This window comes from Macaca nemestrina, chromosome 5 (assembly GCF_043159975.1).
Source record: "Macaca nemestrina isolate mMacNem1 chromosome 5, mMacNem.hap1, whole genome shotgun sequence".
In the NCBI taxonomy this organism is placed as follows: Eukaryota; Metazoa; Chordata; class Mammalia; order Primates; family Cercopithecidae; genus Macaca; species Macaca nemestrina.
The window spans coordinates 132,012,267-132,030,223 of record NC_092129.1 but is presented as its reverse complement, the minus strand read 5'-3'; the positions used below and the strand labels follow the sequence as shown (position 1 = coordinate 132,030,223).

Below are 17,957 nucleotides of genomic sequence, written 5' to 3'. Positions count from 1 at the left end.
CCTAGTTTTCTCCTCAAGAGTTATTCATTCCCATTTCCTTCAGGGTTCCACATATGACACGCCTTACTGTCAACTCAACTGGTATTTTCTGATTGCTCTGTTCTTGGCAACATGCTGAAGAGCAGATGTTTGTCTCTAGTCAAACGTGAGCATGTTTTGTTTTCTCCAAGAAGCCTAAAGTGTGCATAGTTTTTGTTTTTGTTTTTATTTTGTTAAAATTTTCTTGAGATGGAAAAGTGGCTGGGAAGGTCATCAACAGTGGGCGAGTTTCTTCACTAAGCATTCTTTAGTGTGAGAAAAGAAACAATGAAATTTCAATTAAATCTGTAATCTCAAAAGCAAAGGTCAGTAGATATGAGTTGGGGGAGATCTTCCTTGCTAAAACTGGATTTTTACAAGGAAATGCAAAGATGGAACTAGGAGAAGGTTCAGAAACCTGCCTAAAGTTTACTCAAGCAATGAATCTTTGTCAGGAGGAACATACATTAAAGCATCAATTACAGGGCTTTTGATGATATTTTTATGGATTTTTAGATTTAGCACATAGGAGACTAGTGGTTAAAACAATAGAAGCCAGAGGTAACTGTTTCTAATTAAAAGTTGCAAACATGACCCTGTAATAACTGCCTGTGTGAATAACTGACTTTGGGGAACTTATACATTGTGGAAGAGTTTTGGTTAATTTTTATTTAAATATTGTCTATCTTTGTTGAGCTATGGACTGAAGAGAAATTGACAAAAGACAATATGGCATGGTGGGAAGCACTCAGAATTAATTGTCAGGGGACCTAACTCAGTCTCCACTTGGTTACCAACTAGATGTATGAATTTAGAATAGGAATTTCACTTGTGTGACCTCTGCATGTTCATGAGTCAATGCAGTTAAGCTGGGTGATTTCTAAGGTTTTTTCTAGACCAATAATATTTACTCCATTCTTAATTTACAGATTCATTTTAAATCATTACTTATGCTGAGTTTCTATATCATCTCATATCTTCTTTTTATGTTTTCTCAACTTATTCATCTTAAAACATCAACAGTTCAATAAAAACCATTTTAAAAAGCTTAGCATTTTCATTTCTCTATTCCAAATAGAAAATATGTCTGATGGGGAGAAATGTAACAAGATGGTTAATGTATCCCTATAATCTCCATTCTCGTATGTAAAAATTATGGTAGAGACATCAAATGTTATCACTTTCAAGAAGTTGACTTGGATGTAATCGATTGTAGTCTCTTCTAATGTATGTGCAATGATTTTATTTTAGCTTGCTTTGCTATTGAGCTGTACTGCGGTAAAATGGAGTCACAAAGACCCATTCATTCGCCTTTGGGACCTCAAAGTAATTGACTGAGAAGAACAGAAGGAATGTGACTTTAGGGCAGTGGATGAACACACATCTCCCAATCTGACAGAGATTCAGGGTAGTCATAAACATACTTCCACAAATTGAGTTTCATAGTGCACTAGTCAGTCCTATGAGATGCTCTCTGAAAGTGTTTCATGGTCAAGGGTTTTTTGGTTCAAGAAACCCTAATTATTGTACCTATCTTGAAGTGTGACAATACATATTGGCATACCAAAGACTCCCAGAACCCTTTTTGAAAGGAGGGAACACTTAGCCACAGTTTCTAAAACTTGATCATGAAAACTGTTTTTAAATCTCAGAGTACATATTAACATTACATAACACTAAGATTCTGCAGAAGGTCTTGTGGAAAATGCTGTAGAAGTTTATCATCCTCTTTTTCCCAAGGAGGAATGCAGACATAATAGTTAGGCGTTATTTCTTGGTCCTAAGGAGACATACTGAATTTTTTCTCTGCATTTAAATGGAATGAGGGTTGTTTAAAAAATACTGATGCTTTGGATTCATCCCAAACCAATTAAATCAAGGTCTTGGGGGTGGGGTCCATATATTACTATTTTTGAAATAAGATTTGTGAGTGATTTCTTATATGCATCTACGGTTGAGAACCACCAGCTGAGAAACAACAGAACATTTGGGAGTGTTGTCAAGGCTTTGCTTAATGAGTAGATGTCAATGATTCTTCACCACCAGAGAACTAGATACTTTAATTGTGTATCTTAATTAAATTCCATTGTAAAAGTACTTGGGACCATGAGATAAGATAATCTATGTAGAAAATAAGCACCATCAACTGGTTTCACCTTTCCTCTGTTTTCTGAATCATTTAGGCTACGAAGAATAGATGCCATTGAGTTCTGGAGGATAAGCCTCAGTTACCTGCTTATCCTCAAGCATGTAAGGGTCTCTTTTCATGGCCTACATTTAGAAGTTGTGCTGCTTTAGAAATAAAGTGTCTAATACTCAGAGCTGTGAGAGGAAGTAAGGTGGGGCAGAGAAGACCTACAATTCTTTGCTGTTGTTGTGGAAGATCTGTTCCCCGGACTCCCTCTCTACTGGGCTATTCTCATGAGTAGAAGGCACTTATCTGGTGGCCACCTAACACTGTAGTGAGATTATAGACTGCACTAGGACCTAAGCCTGTAGTAACTGAATAATCTCAGAGGAAAGGAAAAGGAGATTTGTCTTGCATTTAAATCTTACTGTTTGCATGCTTCCCAGAGGGCAAAAAGCAGAACTGAGTGACGTCGGTATGCTATTCTAGAAATCAAAAGATTAGTGATAGCAAACACCCATTGGAATGACGCAGTATAACAAAATAATAGGAATAATAACCCAAACACCATTTCAACCTTCACACACACCAAAAAAGAAAAAAAAAAAAGTGGAGAAAAAGGCTTCCTTGCTTTTTCAGGTAAAAAGTTGAAACTTTACAAAATAAATTAGCTTTTAGTCAAATTACTTAAATGATGATGGCAGGCTATTTTCTATTGATTTTCAGTCTTCTAGTTTGTAGCACGATAGTGTCTATTACCTCCAGCTTTTTGTACCCCAAAAGAAAGCTAGAAAAATTTATCTATGGCTGGCAGACACAACTGAGTGATCTAATCTTCAGTAACAAATACTAAAGAGACTTTCATTTCCTTTATAACACATATTGAATCAATGTTTGCTTAGTAGGTAGAAAGGTGCTGGATATCAGGCACAACTCTTGCCAAGATAGGAAGAATTCAGGAGAGGATTCCATAGAAGGTTGCTTCAGGCTATGTTTTAGAAAATTGCTTTAGTGGTCTAATTTAAATTAGTTTAGACAAATCAATTAAAGATAAAGCATTTTTGAAGGACAATTAGAAAAATATGGACACAGCTTTGTAGTATTTATCTAGCATACAATTAAGCTAGTGAAATGTAAACTATACTTACTTAGATTAGAGAAAGTAAAATGGCTCTTATTCCTCTAACATTCAGAATCCTATACTAGCTTACATTCTAAGTAAGAACTGAAGCTTTGGAGATTTTAAAGATAAATGTAGGTAAGGCCTTGACCATGAGCAAGAAATGCAGTTAACCAGGGATTATAAGGAGCGAATAGAAGTTTGTGAAATTCCTATTATATGGAATTTTCTGATAGGTCCTTGTCATTAATGTCAAGCGATTTCTAAGTATAAACACTGTCCAAGTTAAAAATGGGTTGTTGCTACTATCTTACTAGCAAAACCACACAGGGAAAAAGAAGAAAGAATTAAAATATATTTTCTTTCCAACAGCAGTCTCTTTTCTTCCACCCTCTATTCTACCTCTTCTCTTTCATATCTGAGCCTCAATTTCTATAGTTTTGACACCCACCATTAGAGAATACAGTTTGAATGGTTGCAATACATTTCCATGTAAAAAGTTACAGACTGTATCAGTGAAACATTCAGGTCAAGGCCACTGGTCAAGAAGAAGATGCCATTTTATAAAAAGGCAAAACCAATAGAAGTCCACAGGTACACACACACTCTTTCTCTTTCACACATATATGCGCGCACACACACACATACACACACACACTACACACACGAGTGCAAAATCTCCCTAGAAATGGCTACTCTACCCAGTGGTGTTCTTCCAATCATTGAAATGTAAACACTTAGGGAAGAAACCTGACACTTAAGAGGAAAACGGAAAAGTAGAGCTTCACCCCTGAATCTAGTAAACAGTTACCTCCTTCCTGAACTGAGCCAATTTGAGGAGATGCTTTATGTTGCAAGAAAGGTACTTTAGAGAATGTTAATTGGGAGGTCTAGCAAAATAGGAGCTTTTAAAACCATGAATAAAATTAGGGAGATGACTGTTAAATATAAGTTACATTTTCCCTAACATCAGGTGCCATAAACTACACTAGTCTGAATTTTCTCAGCAGGTGATGGTATTGTTCACAGTCAAGTTGTCAGAGCCTTTCTGCTCCTCAGTGTGAAATTAGTAATAGGAAAATGAAATCACTGAGCTGTAATCTAGTTAGAGACAGAGAGAGAGAGACAGAAAGAAAGAGAAAATGAATGAGAATATAGTCCAAGGTAGATGTAGTCTCTAAGTCTGCCTAACTATGCTCTAAACCTCAAATTTTGACCTTTGCCTTTTTAATTTAGACTTACTGATTTCGTAAAGCTCTTTCCTATGAATAGCCCTTGAGTCAGATCTCCTTCTTAGTATATTACAACACTAATTTGCTTTTTACCCAAATAGACATGTTTTCCTTAATCTCCCCTAAATTTCCTATCATTGATTTTGGCCCACCAATTAAGCTGTCTATCACATTAAGGTTTTTCAGAACTTTGGTTCTGTTATGCAATGCAGGAACTTTCCTCTCTATTGTAATACCAGCCATTAAGCTAAAAATCTATGATGGCTTCAATCACATTGTTAATTAACGTGTCCAGCAGAGTGGGATTAATGACAGACTTGCAGCACTCCACAAGAGACATCTTTCAAGGTTGACAACTGCCCTTACATCCACACTTTGGGTGTCATTGTACAATCAGCTGTGAATTTGCCTTACTTTGCTGTCATCTAGCTTACCCTCCTCCTCCCCTCCAACTTTTTATACAGTATGTGGGGAGACTTTGTTAGATGCATTGCTGAAATCCTGCATTCAGTTATATTGCTACTGCTCTAATAACTCATTTGTAAAAGGAAATGCAGTTACTTTATTACATATCTTACTAAATCCATGCAGCATTTCAGTGATAACTTCTTTTTTTTTTTTTTTTTTTTTTTGGATACGGAGTCTTGCTCTGTTACCCAGGCTGGAGTGCTGTGGTGCAATCTCGGCTCACTGCAAGCTCTGCCTCCCGAGTTCAGAAACGGGATTGCAGGATCATGTTGTCATTCTAGTGTTTAGGTTTTTGAGGAACTTTCATAGTGTTTTGCATAATGGCTGCACCTGTTTGCTTTTCTACCAACAGTGTACAGGGTTCCCTTTTATCTACACCCTCACCACAACTTCTCTCTCAGCTTTTTGAAAATAGCCATCCTAACAGATGTGAAGTGACATCTCATTGTGGTTTTAATTTGTGTATCACTGATAGCTAGTGATGTTGAGCATCTCTTCATATACTTACTATCCATTTGTATGTCATCTTTGGAAAAATGTATGTTTGTGTCCTTAGCCCATTTTTAATATCAGGTTATTTGTTTTTTTACCTATTGAGTTGCATGAGCTCCTTATATATTTTAGATATTAATTCTTGTATCAAATGTATGGTTTGCTAATATTTTCTCCCATTCTGTAGGTTGCCTTTTCATTTTGTGATTGTTACCTTTACTGTGCAGAAGTGTTTTTCATTTGACTGAATCCCATTTACTTATTTTTGGTTTTGTTGCCTGTGCTTTTTGTGTCATATCCAAAAATAATGCCCAGACCAATGTCAAAAATATTTTTTCCTATTTTTTATTCTAGGAACTTTATAGTTTAGGTCTTTTATTACATTTCAGTTTTTAATCAATTTTAAGTTCATTTCTGTGTATGGCGTAAGATAAGGATCCAATTTTATTTTTTGGCACGTGGCTATTCAGTTTTTCTAGAATCATTTATTGAAGAGACCATCATTTCCCCATATGTATTCATTAAAATCTTGTCAAAGATTAGCTTACTACATATATGAGGGCTTATTTCTAGACTCATTCTGTTCCATTGGTCTATGTGTCTGTTTTTATGCCAGTACTATACTGTTTTGATTACTATAGCTTTGTAACATAATTTGAAATCAGAAGCATGATATTTTTATCTTTGTTTTTGTTTCTCAAGATTGGTTTGGCTATTTAGGGTCTTTTGTTGTTCCCAATGAATTTTAGTGTTGTTTTTCCTATTTCTGTGAAAATGCTGTTTAAATTTTGGTAGGGGTTGCACTTAATCCATAGATTGGTTTTAGTATGGACATTTAAAAAAATTAATGCTTCCAATCCATGAACGCAGGTTATCTCTTTCCATTTGTTTGTGCCTTCTTTAATTTCTTTCATTAGTGTCTTATAATTTTTAGTGTACAGATCTTGAATCCTCTGTGGTTAAATTTATTCCTAAGTATTTTATTCTTTTTGATACTATTTATTCCTTTTGATACTATGAGATTGCTTTCTTAATTTCTTTTTTTCACATAGTCCATTGGTACTCCTTAGAAATGCAACTGATTTTTGTATCATGAAACTTTATTGAATTCATTTATTATAACAGTTTTTCCTGGAATCTTTAGGATTTTCTAAAATCGTATCATCTGCAAACAGAAACAACTGAACTTTTTCCTTTCTGATTTGGATGCTTTTTATTTCTTTCTCTTGCCCAGTAGTTCTGGCTAGGACTGCCAGTACTATGTTAAATAGCAATAAAAGTGGTAAGAGTGGGCACCGTCTTCTTGTTCCTGATCTTAGAGAAAAGTTTTCAGCATTTTACTATTGAGTATGATGTTAGCTGTAGGCTTGTCATATATGGTCTTTATTATGAGGGACATGATTTACCACTTGAAGTAAAAATCTGATATACTTTGATTGTCAGTTATGCTCTGATACTACCAATGTTATTCCCATTCCTCTTCCTCACTTGGTGAGTGGGAGTTTAGCCTCACCTGTTTTCTTCCCATTGTTCTCTCTGTGCTATAGTTTTACATTTGTTTGGGGATTGTTACTTCTTTCTCCCCAGATTTTATTTAAGTCCTCTCATCACTTTGGCAAGTTTCTATCCTTTGGAAGTAACACGGCTGTTTTTCAATATCTTAAGCCAGGCACAAGGAAACTAATCCCTTTTTCATCAGTATCATCAAAGAAATTGTGAGTTTCTTTGAGTGGAATTTCAATTGGCTGAGAGAGGGAGGACACACAACACACACAAATAGGAATAACTGTCATGTTTGGGTATTAAAAAGGAATACACTTGAGATAAACTTTACAACATAAGGTAATAGAGCACATGATTACATAGGGTGAAGGAAGGCGACTTGGGAAACATTAAGAAACCTGATCTGACCTGTGACTTCTCTATAGTCACTATTCTTTTACAAATGCAGCATAGATATGACTTATCTAACACAATGCAAATTATCTCCATGGCCTCTTTGAGGATAGAGTTTTAGAATTTAGAATTTAAAATAACTTCTATATTTTGACTGCCTATTTCAAACCATCACGGCTGCTATTTAACCCTGGTGATATTTGCATGTGAAATATGCTCTCGTCAGTAATCTGATGAAATTATGTGCAAATGCCAAGGGTAACTTAAACATTAAACCTGTAACTGAAAAATATTTTCCAAAGGTGAAAATCATCTCTATTATCAAAGAGTTCGAAGATTTGACTATAGTTTGTTACCTTGTAGGTGACCTTAGTCTTTTTTCTTTTTTTTTTTTTTTTTGTGTCTAGGATCAAAAATCAGACCTTCTATTTCTATTTTTCTTTAATTTTTTTAAGATTCTACATTATTCCTCCCTCCTTTTTCTGTGTGTGCTTTTGAGACAGAGACTTGCTTTGTTGCCCAGGCTAGAGTGCAATGGTGCAATCATAGTTCTCTGTACTCTCAGGTTCCTGGGCTTACACTATCCTCCCTCGTTGGTATCCCAAGGCTCTGAGATTATAGGCATGAGCCACTGAACCCAGCCCTCTCCTTTTCTGTATGTCACTGTGAATGAGATACACACCTATTTTTCTGGAATGACTGGGGCTAAAAGCATAGCATGATATTCCCAGAACTTTTTAAAACATACTGTGATTGCACACTTCTTTTTACATTATTGTAGTACATTAGATTACTTTAATTATTGGGATTCATAAATTTCTCTGAAATCTGCTAGAAAAGAATCTCTGCCTTACATTTATTATCATTCTGTGCAGTGTGCTATGCATATTTTTAATATGCAGGTAATGTTAAATTAAGGTAATTAACAAAATTTACATAATGTTTTTCATATTGAAAGATGACATTTAAGGTCATGAAAGTCAGGATGACTTTTTTTATATTGAATATCCTACAATTGATTTTAGAGTTCTTTGTTGATGAAGTGGGGTTTTTTTGTTTTTGTTTTGTTTTGTTTTGTTTCGTTTTAACAAAGTCTTGCTGTGTTGCCCAGGCTGGAATGCAGTGGCATGATCTCACCTGAGTTCAAGAGGTTCTCCTGAGTAGCTGGGATTACAAGCGCATGCCACCACACCCGGCTAATTTTTTTTTGTATTTTTAGTAGAGACGGGGTTTCACCATGTTAATCTGGCTGGTCTCGAACTCCTGACCTCATGATCTGCCCACCTTGGCCTCCGAAAGTGCTGGGATTACAGGCATGAACCACTGCGCCCAGCCCTGAAGTGGTTTTTCAACTTCTGTAACCTCTGTCCATGTCCTTGATTTTAAGAACACCATAAACATGTTATACTCTTTTTTTGTTGTTGTTGAGCTGGAGTCTCTATCTGTTGCCCAGGCTGGAGTGCGGTGGTGCGATCTCGACTCACTGCAACCTCTGCCTCCCAGGTTCACTCCATTCTCCTGCCGAGTAGCTGGGGCTACAGGCGCCTGCCACAACTCCCGGCTGATTTTTTGTGTTTTTTTTAGAGATAGGATTTCACCATGTTAGCCAAGATGCTCTCGATCTCCTGACCTCGTTATCTGCCCGCCTCAGCCTCCCAAAGTGTTGGAATTACAGGCGTGAGCCACTGTGCCCGGCCAAACATGTTAAACTCTTAAATTGAAGAGAGTTGGAAAGAACCTAGCAGATGTTCTTGTTAGGCTACTGTCATTTTACAAGGCTAAATAACTTCCCCCAAATCACAAAGTGCCTGAAGTCAGAGCCAATGTGAGGACTTGGTACACTTGGTTATCAATCCAAGGCAAAGATGACAATGCAAACTGCTAATGATCAGATCCATATTTGCAATAAGAAAGCCCATCAGTCAAGAAGTGATACCAGCTTAAGAGGAATCTTTAAATATGGAAACAGCTATTTTCTCAAAGTGGATAATAAAAGCATTTATGTATAACTACCTACCTGTGCTTGATTTTAAAAACGCTGCTCCTAGACAGGAAAGTGAGTAAAAAGCATCTGATTTTACAAGCCAACAAGGCTGCCCAAGTACAAAGTTAAATCAGAGGAACTGAGTTAAACTGCCTAAAGAAAATGTGATTTCTCAGAGAAGAGGAGTAAAATGTACCCTCAGCCTGGGAGGAATATAAGTACGGAATATCCCATTTCTCAGGCAAATTATTTAACTTCTCTTGGACTCAGATCGTCTGTAAAATGGAAATAATATTGTCTAGTTCTTAGTGTTGTAACTAGAATTATATGAAGTGATACAGATTTTAAAAACTTAGAATAGGACTTGACATATGTTCAGAACTCAAAAATTAGATATTAACTTCAATAATACACAGTGAAACTAAATAATATTTTATATTCTGCTATAGATGAAGAAGTGAGTCACAACAAAGAGGACATACCAATATAGAAGAAAATAAAAAAAGAAGCTCTAAATAGGAATAAAACATGAGAAAAGAGACAGTTTGTACCTGGGGCCAAACATCTGGACATTAATGGTTGGCTTTACCCAGTTCTTTTTGTGGGCATCACCATGATTAATTCTTCCACCACTCCAACAATTCCATTTGTTGTCCAAGATCCCAGATAAATTTCCAATTATTTGACTTCTCCTCTAGTTGTCTCATTGTAGAAATACAGCTTAAATTATTTTTCCTGCTTGGCAATGCAATTTCTTGCAGCAGAGGTGTGGATATAGTACTTGAGCAGTGATGATGTCTTACACTACAAACTTTGGTGTACATGATTGCTTAAGCACTGGCCATTCTTGTTTCCTACATAATCGGAGATTGGAATTTCCTTTTTTCTTTTTAATGTATGTTAACTATGATGGAGGCACAGGGAAAACTTTGTAATATATTCGGAAGAAAGATGGTAGCAACCTGTGGAATAAGGAGGGACATGCAGAAATTTTACCCTCTACCCAGAAAATACATCCAGCCAACAATCTCTATCAGTTATCGAAGACTTCATTTAGAAGTGGCATCCTCCTGAGCCCTTTGTGTAGATGAATAAAAACAACAACCCCACATGGTGGATCCTACTATTACCTCAACTGAGGCATATTAATAGGCTGTCTTAAACCCCAAATCCTTCATTTGCATTATTATAAAATATTATTATTTTTGCTGTTAAAGATTATGTAACTTAAGAAAGATAACTATAGGTAGCTAAAGTATTATGAAGGGTGGTACTATCTGATTTAAAAACTACTAATGTCATAATAACAGTTACAAACTAGGACTTAAGCAGTTAATTGCTTTATTTATTAACTGTACTATACACATATGCACAATGTTGTATATATATTATAACATGGGCATACTATGTGACAAGGATGTTTTTCTATATTATTACAAGACATAGGAAGCAAACTGGCAGAGTGTCACTTCAGGACAGTTAACATAAGTGAACAATCTGGGTAGCTTCTGCTCACAAAAAGATAAATCTATAGCTATGTGTTTGTTCAACCAAAGATGACATTTGTCATGGTTGGAAGAACTACCTATGCTGAGGTTGCCATAACATTCCTTACATTTGCTTATTAGTTTTTGTTATTAGTTAGTTAGTTTCCGGGACCTAAATGTTGAGTGGCTTACATAAGACAGGGTTTTATTTCTCTCTCATTTAGGAGTCTAGAGATGAATCGTTTCCTTCTATCTTGTTTTGTCCCTGCCACTTAAGTGATTATCTACATAGGGCATAGCTACCCTTTTAAGCAAGTGGGAACTGCATGTATCACTTCTCTTTATGTTACATTGTGGGTAGGTTAAGTCCCATGTCCAAAACTCACTGCAAAAGCTTGGAAATGTAGTCTCCATCTGGATGGCCATATGCCTGGATAAAAGTGCATTACTATGGAAAAGGAGAATGAAGTCAGAGGGACAGCTAGCCATGAGGCACACTCAGCCAAATATGATTTCTTCATGTATAGTCTATGCCATATAGGGCATTCTTGAAAGCAAGATGTTTCCACACATGGAATCTAAAGGTGTGTTTTCTAGCTACTTCTTAATGAGGTAGAGAACCAAGTCATGTGTTGAATATTTAGACTTGGTAATAATTAGTGCATATCAACTCTATTAATGGCAAGTCTTCCAAACGGGTCCTATATTTCTTTTGTAGTCAAGAGCAATACCTTCAACTGTGTTGTATCTTCCACAATGCTTAGCATCATTTAGGAACACAATAAATACCTGTTTAATTGAATGTTCTGAATTATATGGAGGGATTTGCTATTTCACAGGATACTGCAAATCATTCATCTCTTTTTTCCTGTCACTTCTCATTTCCAGTTTGATCACTCATGGCTTTGGGACTCCGGCAATATGTGCAGCTCTAAGCACTTTCCAAACAGTTCTCAGTGAAATGCTAAACTACTTGGAAAAACACACTACTCATAAAAACGGCGGAGCAGCGGATTCTGGCCAAGGACATGCCAACTCGGAGAAAGCCCCCCTGCGGAAAACTTCAGAGGCTGCTGTGAAAGAGGGCAAAACAGAAAAGACAGACTAGCTACATCAAACAGAATCTATTTCCAGAGAGTCTTGCTGCTGATATTTTTTCTAATATATATATCATTGAGGGTGACTAATCTTCAGTGGACCAAATCTCTACCCTTCCCCAATCCTCCATAAAAAACAAAAATGGAAATGAAAAATGAAACAAAAAAGGACAAAACCAAAAAAAAAAAAAAAAGAAAAAAAAAAGGAAAACAGCAGTGTAACTGTGTGATGAAATTGTCACCTTTTAATTTTATGTTATGATAAACTCCTTTGTGCACGTAACTTATTGTCTGAATTATATACACCACAGTTTTTAAGCACTTCTGGACTTTGGAGAGGCAGCACATGCTTTTTCACATCTAACTGATGCACTTTCTTACCCAACTATGTAGGTAGGGATCAGAAAGCATGACCAAACTGGAATCCACCACCAGTACTTACAGCTCCAGTCTTTCAACTTAACTCCCTTTAACTGAAGAGTGCCTCATTCCACTAAATAGATCAATCTGGAAATCAGTCTATTAATAAATGTTTGGGTAACTGATAAGGGCAGTTATGAATCTGTGAATTGACAACAGATCTAAAATGTTGATAACCCCTAGCCCACTTAACTACCAGTGCCTTGGTGGTATTTAAAAATTCCAGGAAACTTTCTCGTATCTATGATATTCCCATCCAATCCCAGGTCCATTTACCCCACCCCAATAGCTAAGAAGATACTGGAAAAGTATATTACTGAAGGGATAAGAGATGAACTCTTCTATCCATTCTCTTCACATCACCACCCTAGCAATTCAAGAAAACAGACCCACTGCATTTAGTGGGTCAGGGCAGGATGGATATAGGAAAGAGTAGTTTTGCCTCCCTTGGGCTCCTGATGGAAAGCAGTGGCATTGTTTTGCCTGGAAAAGCATAGGAATAGGAACAGTGATCTTTCTGGGAAGTCCTGCTTCTCAGAGATGGGAGAAGAGAACAGGGACCTAGGGGAGGCCCCTTGAAGTGCTGGTGGCCAACGATTGTATGGTTAAGATGAGAGCCTTCCTTTTTCTGCTTTGGTGCTTCTTCTACCTGCCCGATGGCTGTGTTCTAAACCTTGAGAGGCACAAAAGCATTCAGGTCTGTGTTCAATAAAGAAAACAGAAACAATGATCAGAGAAAATTTTTGCTTTTAAGATGCTTTCTTTTTTCATAGCTTGTTTTTGTAACTTCATTGTCCTTTAGTTAAGCCACTGAAAACGAGAGGTTCCTGGCTGCAAAGGCAAGGGGCTAATTGAATGAAAGTTTGGTCCATATAAACCTGAACATGTCAAGAAACCTGATTGGTATCACATTGTACTAACCTTTCTACTGTTAACAATTCTCAAGCTTCTAGGCCAATAAAAATGTATGTCATTGTCTATGTAAAAAGAAAAAAAGAATGTTTTTATTAATGTGTGGACTGCTGACACTTAGTTTAAGACTAAAACATTCTCCTCTCATTAACATATTTAATTACTTTTTAAAAGCCTCTATCATATTATAACCCCATGGGAAATATTAGTATTATTTTTAATTGAGGGGAAATAGCTCAAGAATTTTCATGTAGAGATCACAAAAACTATTTTTACCTAACAATAATTCTTAAAAATTATTTGACCTTGATCTTCAATCTTGTACAGAAAAGTAGAACCATACCAATGAAAAATTAAATTTTCTAGCTTAAATTTAATTAACAGAAAACACTACTAAGGAATTCCATAATAGAAGAGCTTAAAATAAAGAAACAAGAAATAATGAATTGTGATTTCATGTGTTTAGTTCCATTTTTAAAATTTTTCTATTATTCATGGCTTAAAGTTTTTTTGAAATAAAATAGAATAAAGCCAAAATTCTGCTGCAGCTCCAAATTTTCTCACAAAATATATGATTTAATCTTACATGAAATTTCCCATATTGTAAAATATACACATGAAATAAAAATGATCAATATTTCAGTTTAATAAGTAGTAGGAAAGTTATGTACAGATAATGTGGATGACTACTTCCTCAATTAAATTTCCACATTAACTTGCTTTTATTCTATTTATTATTAACAATACATATGTATTTAATATGGCATTTTGATATGCATATCTGCTAGGTACTTTATGTAGTTATATACCATGTCAAATGTTCAACAATAAGCAGACAAAAAATTAGATCTGGCTTATATTACCAGCTTACTTTTTCACCTTTACCTGTGACTAGTTGGGATTCTAAACACCTCAATGGGATGTTATTACTTACTAGCCTTGGAAACAAAAATATAACTACAGTGCATATTATTTACCAGGATGTTGGGTGTTTTAAGAGCCTTAAATGGACAGCACCCATCTTTTAACTTAACCAGCCATTAGGATATAAAAGAATTGATGGACTGGTCATGTTTAGAATCATTATCATATTCTAATAGACATTGTTAACATACCAATTTTTGCCTTGTATATAATAGGTACTCACCACTTTTTAAATAAATGAATAAATGAATGTGTGTGTGTTCTTTGTCCAAAATGGGCCAAAGGACCTTTTAATTGTGATTTTTTTTTCAGTACTCAGTGCTTTAATCTGGTTTGCTTCCTCCATTGTAATTTATGAATAATTATTTTTATTTGAATAAGAAAATATTTCCAAGATGACACATTGGTTTCAAATAGATATATTTCATATGGAACAATAAACAACACTAGTTAGGTATTAGAATTTCAACAAAAGTGAAGTTATTACCTTTATTATAGTTTATGGTAAAAGAAGATAGCTTGGACCGGGTGTGGTGGCTCACGTCTGTAATCCCAACACTTTGGGAGGCCTATGCGGGTGGATCACGAGGTCAGGAGTTCAAGACCAGCCTGGCCAACATGGTGAAACCCCTTCTCTACTAAAAATACAAAAATTCGCCGAGTGTGGTGGCAGGTGCCTGTAATTCCAACAACTTGGGAGGCTGAGGCAGGAGAATCGCTTGAACCTGGTAGATGGAGTTTGCAGTGAGCCGAGATCGCACCATTGCACTCCAGCTTGGGGTGACAAGAGCAAGACTTAGAGAAAAAAAAAAAGGAAAGAAAAAACATAAATAAATAAAAAATAAAAGAAGATAGCTTGAAAAAAATCTTTCTGATTTTTAATATTATGATAAATAATAGAAATATTTTTTCAGATAAACTATTACTTCCCCAGAAAATATATTCAAATCTCTCATACTTACCCCAAATTAATGACAGCATAACAGTTTTATATTTAAAACTTAATGAAATAAGTCAAACTTTTATACAAAGATATGCTTATTTTAAGACTGTTTCAATAATTCATTTAATGCAACTAACATGGATATGTCATCAGAGTTACCATTTGACTTAAGTGTGCTGGCTCTAGAAAAATTAATGAAAATTCAATGACTCTCTATTTTTCTTCTCTGGAAAGATCAGAGCACTGCAAAGATGCCTCGTCTGTGCTTCTTCTGCCTTCTTTTTAGATGCCTTAAAAATAGAGATAATCCTTCCCGGCTTTTCAGTTCCTTTTTTTCCCATTTTTTGAGAATATATTCTCTTCAATGTCTATAACAAAATATGACCCTTTAGGACCTATGAGTACCCTGATCCAAGTGTGACAGTGATAAGAGTTCAGCCCTCTGTCACTTAGCACTTTTAAGATAAATGTGACAATAAACTATTCTTGTTAATAATGAGTAAGGTAGTACAAAACATTTTCCTATATTTTCTTGCCTCTATGCCTCTTTGGAAGCATTTTAGAACAGTGGAATTTTAAAATATATATACATATCTGAATTCTTTACACAATGAGTGTGTTATTTCCTTACAAAAGCCAAGTCAATATGTGAGAGGTGTCATGACCTAGTGTCTAAGAGTATGAACTAGAAACCACTACCTGGTTCAAATCAAGGCTCTCTTACTTGCTACTGTGTGATTCTGAGCAAGTTGCCACACCTCTGTGTGCCTCCATTTTCTCATCTGCAAAATGAGCATGATAGTAGATACCTACTCACAGAATTACTGTCAGAATCAAAGACTTGGTGTATCTAAACTGTTTAGAGCAGAAAAGGGGCATGTTAGTGCTAGGTGAATATTAGCTACTGTCTTTCATACTTAGAATTTGGACAAATCATTTTTTATCTAGAGATCAGTTTGTCTTCAGCTTATTGTACCCTTTCTATGACAGGCTTCATCCTAGAGACTGAAGATACAGAGTGAAATAGAATATTTTTATTAATGTCAAGCTTCTCATAATCTCCTATGAAGATAATAGCTATTCAAATATGGTATGTGTCATGATGAAAATACACACAGGGTGCCCAGCACAAGCCAGACCAGGATCTAGGAAACAGGAGATGGGGGGAGATGGAAGGGTGAAAAATTGAGGAAGAGAGTTATGATCAGGGAAACAGGAAGCTAGAGACCAGGGAAAAGGAGCTTTAGCATTCTAGGAGACTTAAAAACATTTGAGGCAGTAAGCTATTTTGAAAACTAACAGGCACACCTTGTATTTCTGGATATTCCTCCCTTCCTTCCACATTCTGGGGCAGCTAACATGTTGCCTTTACTGCCTCAGGGAAGGAATGTGACCCAGAAGAATGCAGGCAACAAAAGTTTTTAAAGAAACTTTCATAAAAATTTTTAGTTTCAAAATCTTAGGCTCTAGAGGGGACTTGAGGTTTAAAAGCATCTCGGTCAGGACCTTATTACTTCCACCTGCCCCCAAAGCTCCCTGACAACACCACACACACTGGAGACCAGAAAAGGATCCACAGGTGGTTGGGGAAAGAGCAAAGAAGAAGGAGTTTTTTTTTTTGTTTTTTTTTTTTTGTTTTTTTTTTTTCGAGACGGAGTCTCGCTCTGTCGCCCAGGGTAGAGTACAGTGGTGCGATCTCGGCTTACTGCAACCTCCGCCTCTTGGGTTCAAGCCTCAGCTTCCTGAGTAGCTGAGATTACAGGTATATGCCACCACGCCTGGCTAATTTTTGTATTTTTAGTAGAGAAGCGGTTTTGCCATGTTGGCCAGGCTGGTCTTGAATTCCTAACCTCAGGTGATCCACACCCCTCGGCCTCCCAAAGCTAGGATTACAGGCGCGAGGCACCACGTCCAGCCAAAGGATAATTTTTTTAAAGTTTAGTGTAGCACTGCACCTCTGAGATAGGGTCATGTCCTGGGGGTGAGGTTGGGGTGTGAATCTTATAGAGGAGGAATTATGTCCTCATCCCAGAGAAAAGCCCAGGGGAGGAAGAAAGCCCAGCACAGTACAGAAGCAAAGAGCTGTCTATGTGATATGCATCTAGGCAGGTGGCACTCAGACAGCCTCACATTTCTCCTAAGGAGTTTATTTATTTCAAGATGGCAGGGACAGACTAGCATGATGTGGATGCAAGAGGAACAAAGGAAGCAGCACTTGAATATTTCAGGTTCACCGGAGGGCAATCCAGATAGCTGGCAAGTATGCAGAGTCCTCATAGGTTGGAAACAAGAATACGAAAGAAAAACCTGAGACACACCAATCAAAGACCAGACAGGAATTCAGACCTTCCCCCTACTCAGGGATTTCAAAGAGAACAAGTTAAATAAGTGTTAGAAGGCCGAAAGAGCAAAAATGGACACTGAGTCACCCAAATACTCGTAATTGGAAAAGCAGCTACCATCCCCAGAAATGGGGAAACAAAAGTAAGGAAGTAAAGTTACTTGAATGTAGGAACTTTGAAGCAAGCACGCCCCTACCCATGGGTGTTACTTGAACCTCTCTCTGAGAGAACCCACCTCAAGATTAATGCTGGTGGATCTTCTGAGAGGGTAGAGGGTCCTAATGCTGGGAGTGCAAAAGAAGCTGGAGGCTGGAGCCTTAACCTACCTCTTCTGCTGGAGGGAGGGATGATAGCCGGAACTGGAAATATGCTAGAGCATCCTTTCCCCTCTTTCTTCCTTCCACTTCCTACATGTGCCCCATTGCAGAACCTAATTAGAATCCAGCTTGCAAAGGGTTATGAGAAATGTAGTTGGCAGACTTCCAGCCATAGCA

At 36.7% G+C, this 17,957-nt stretch overlaps 1 protein-coding gene across 1 annotated transcript in view; it reads left to right on the top strand.

The window, feature by feature from the left end:
• LOC105490881 (transcription factor AP-2 delta) overlaps positions 1–13,323 on the top strand; it is a 57,989-nt gene extending 44,666 nt beyond the window's left edge. Inside the window, exon 8 of the mRNA XM_011756853.2 lies at positions 11,714–13,323. Coding sequence (XP_011755155.1) covers positions 11,714–11,933 — 220 coding nt within the window. The 3' untranslated portion in view covers positions 11,934–13,323. The remainder of the gene's footprint in view (positions 1–11,713) is intronic.
• The last annotated feature ends 4,634 nt before the right edge of the window (positions 13,324–17,957 follow it).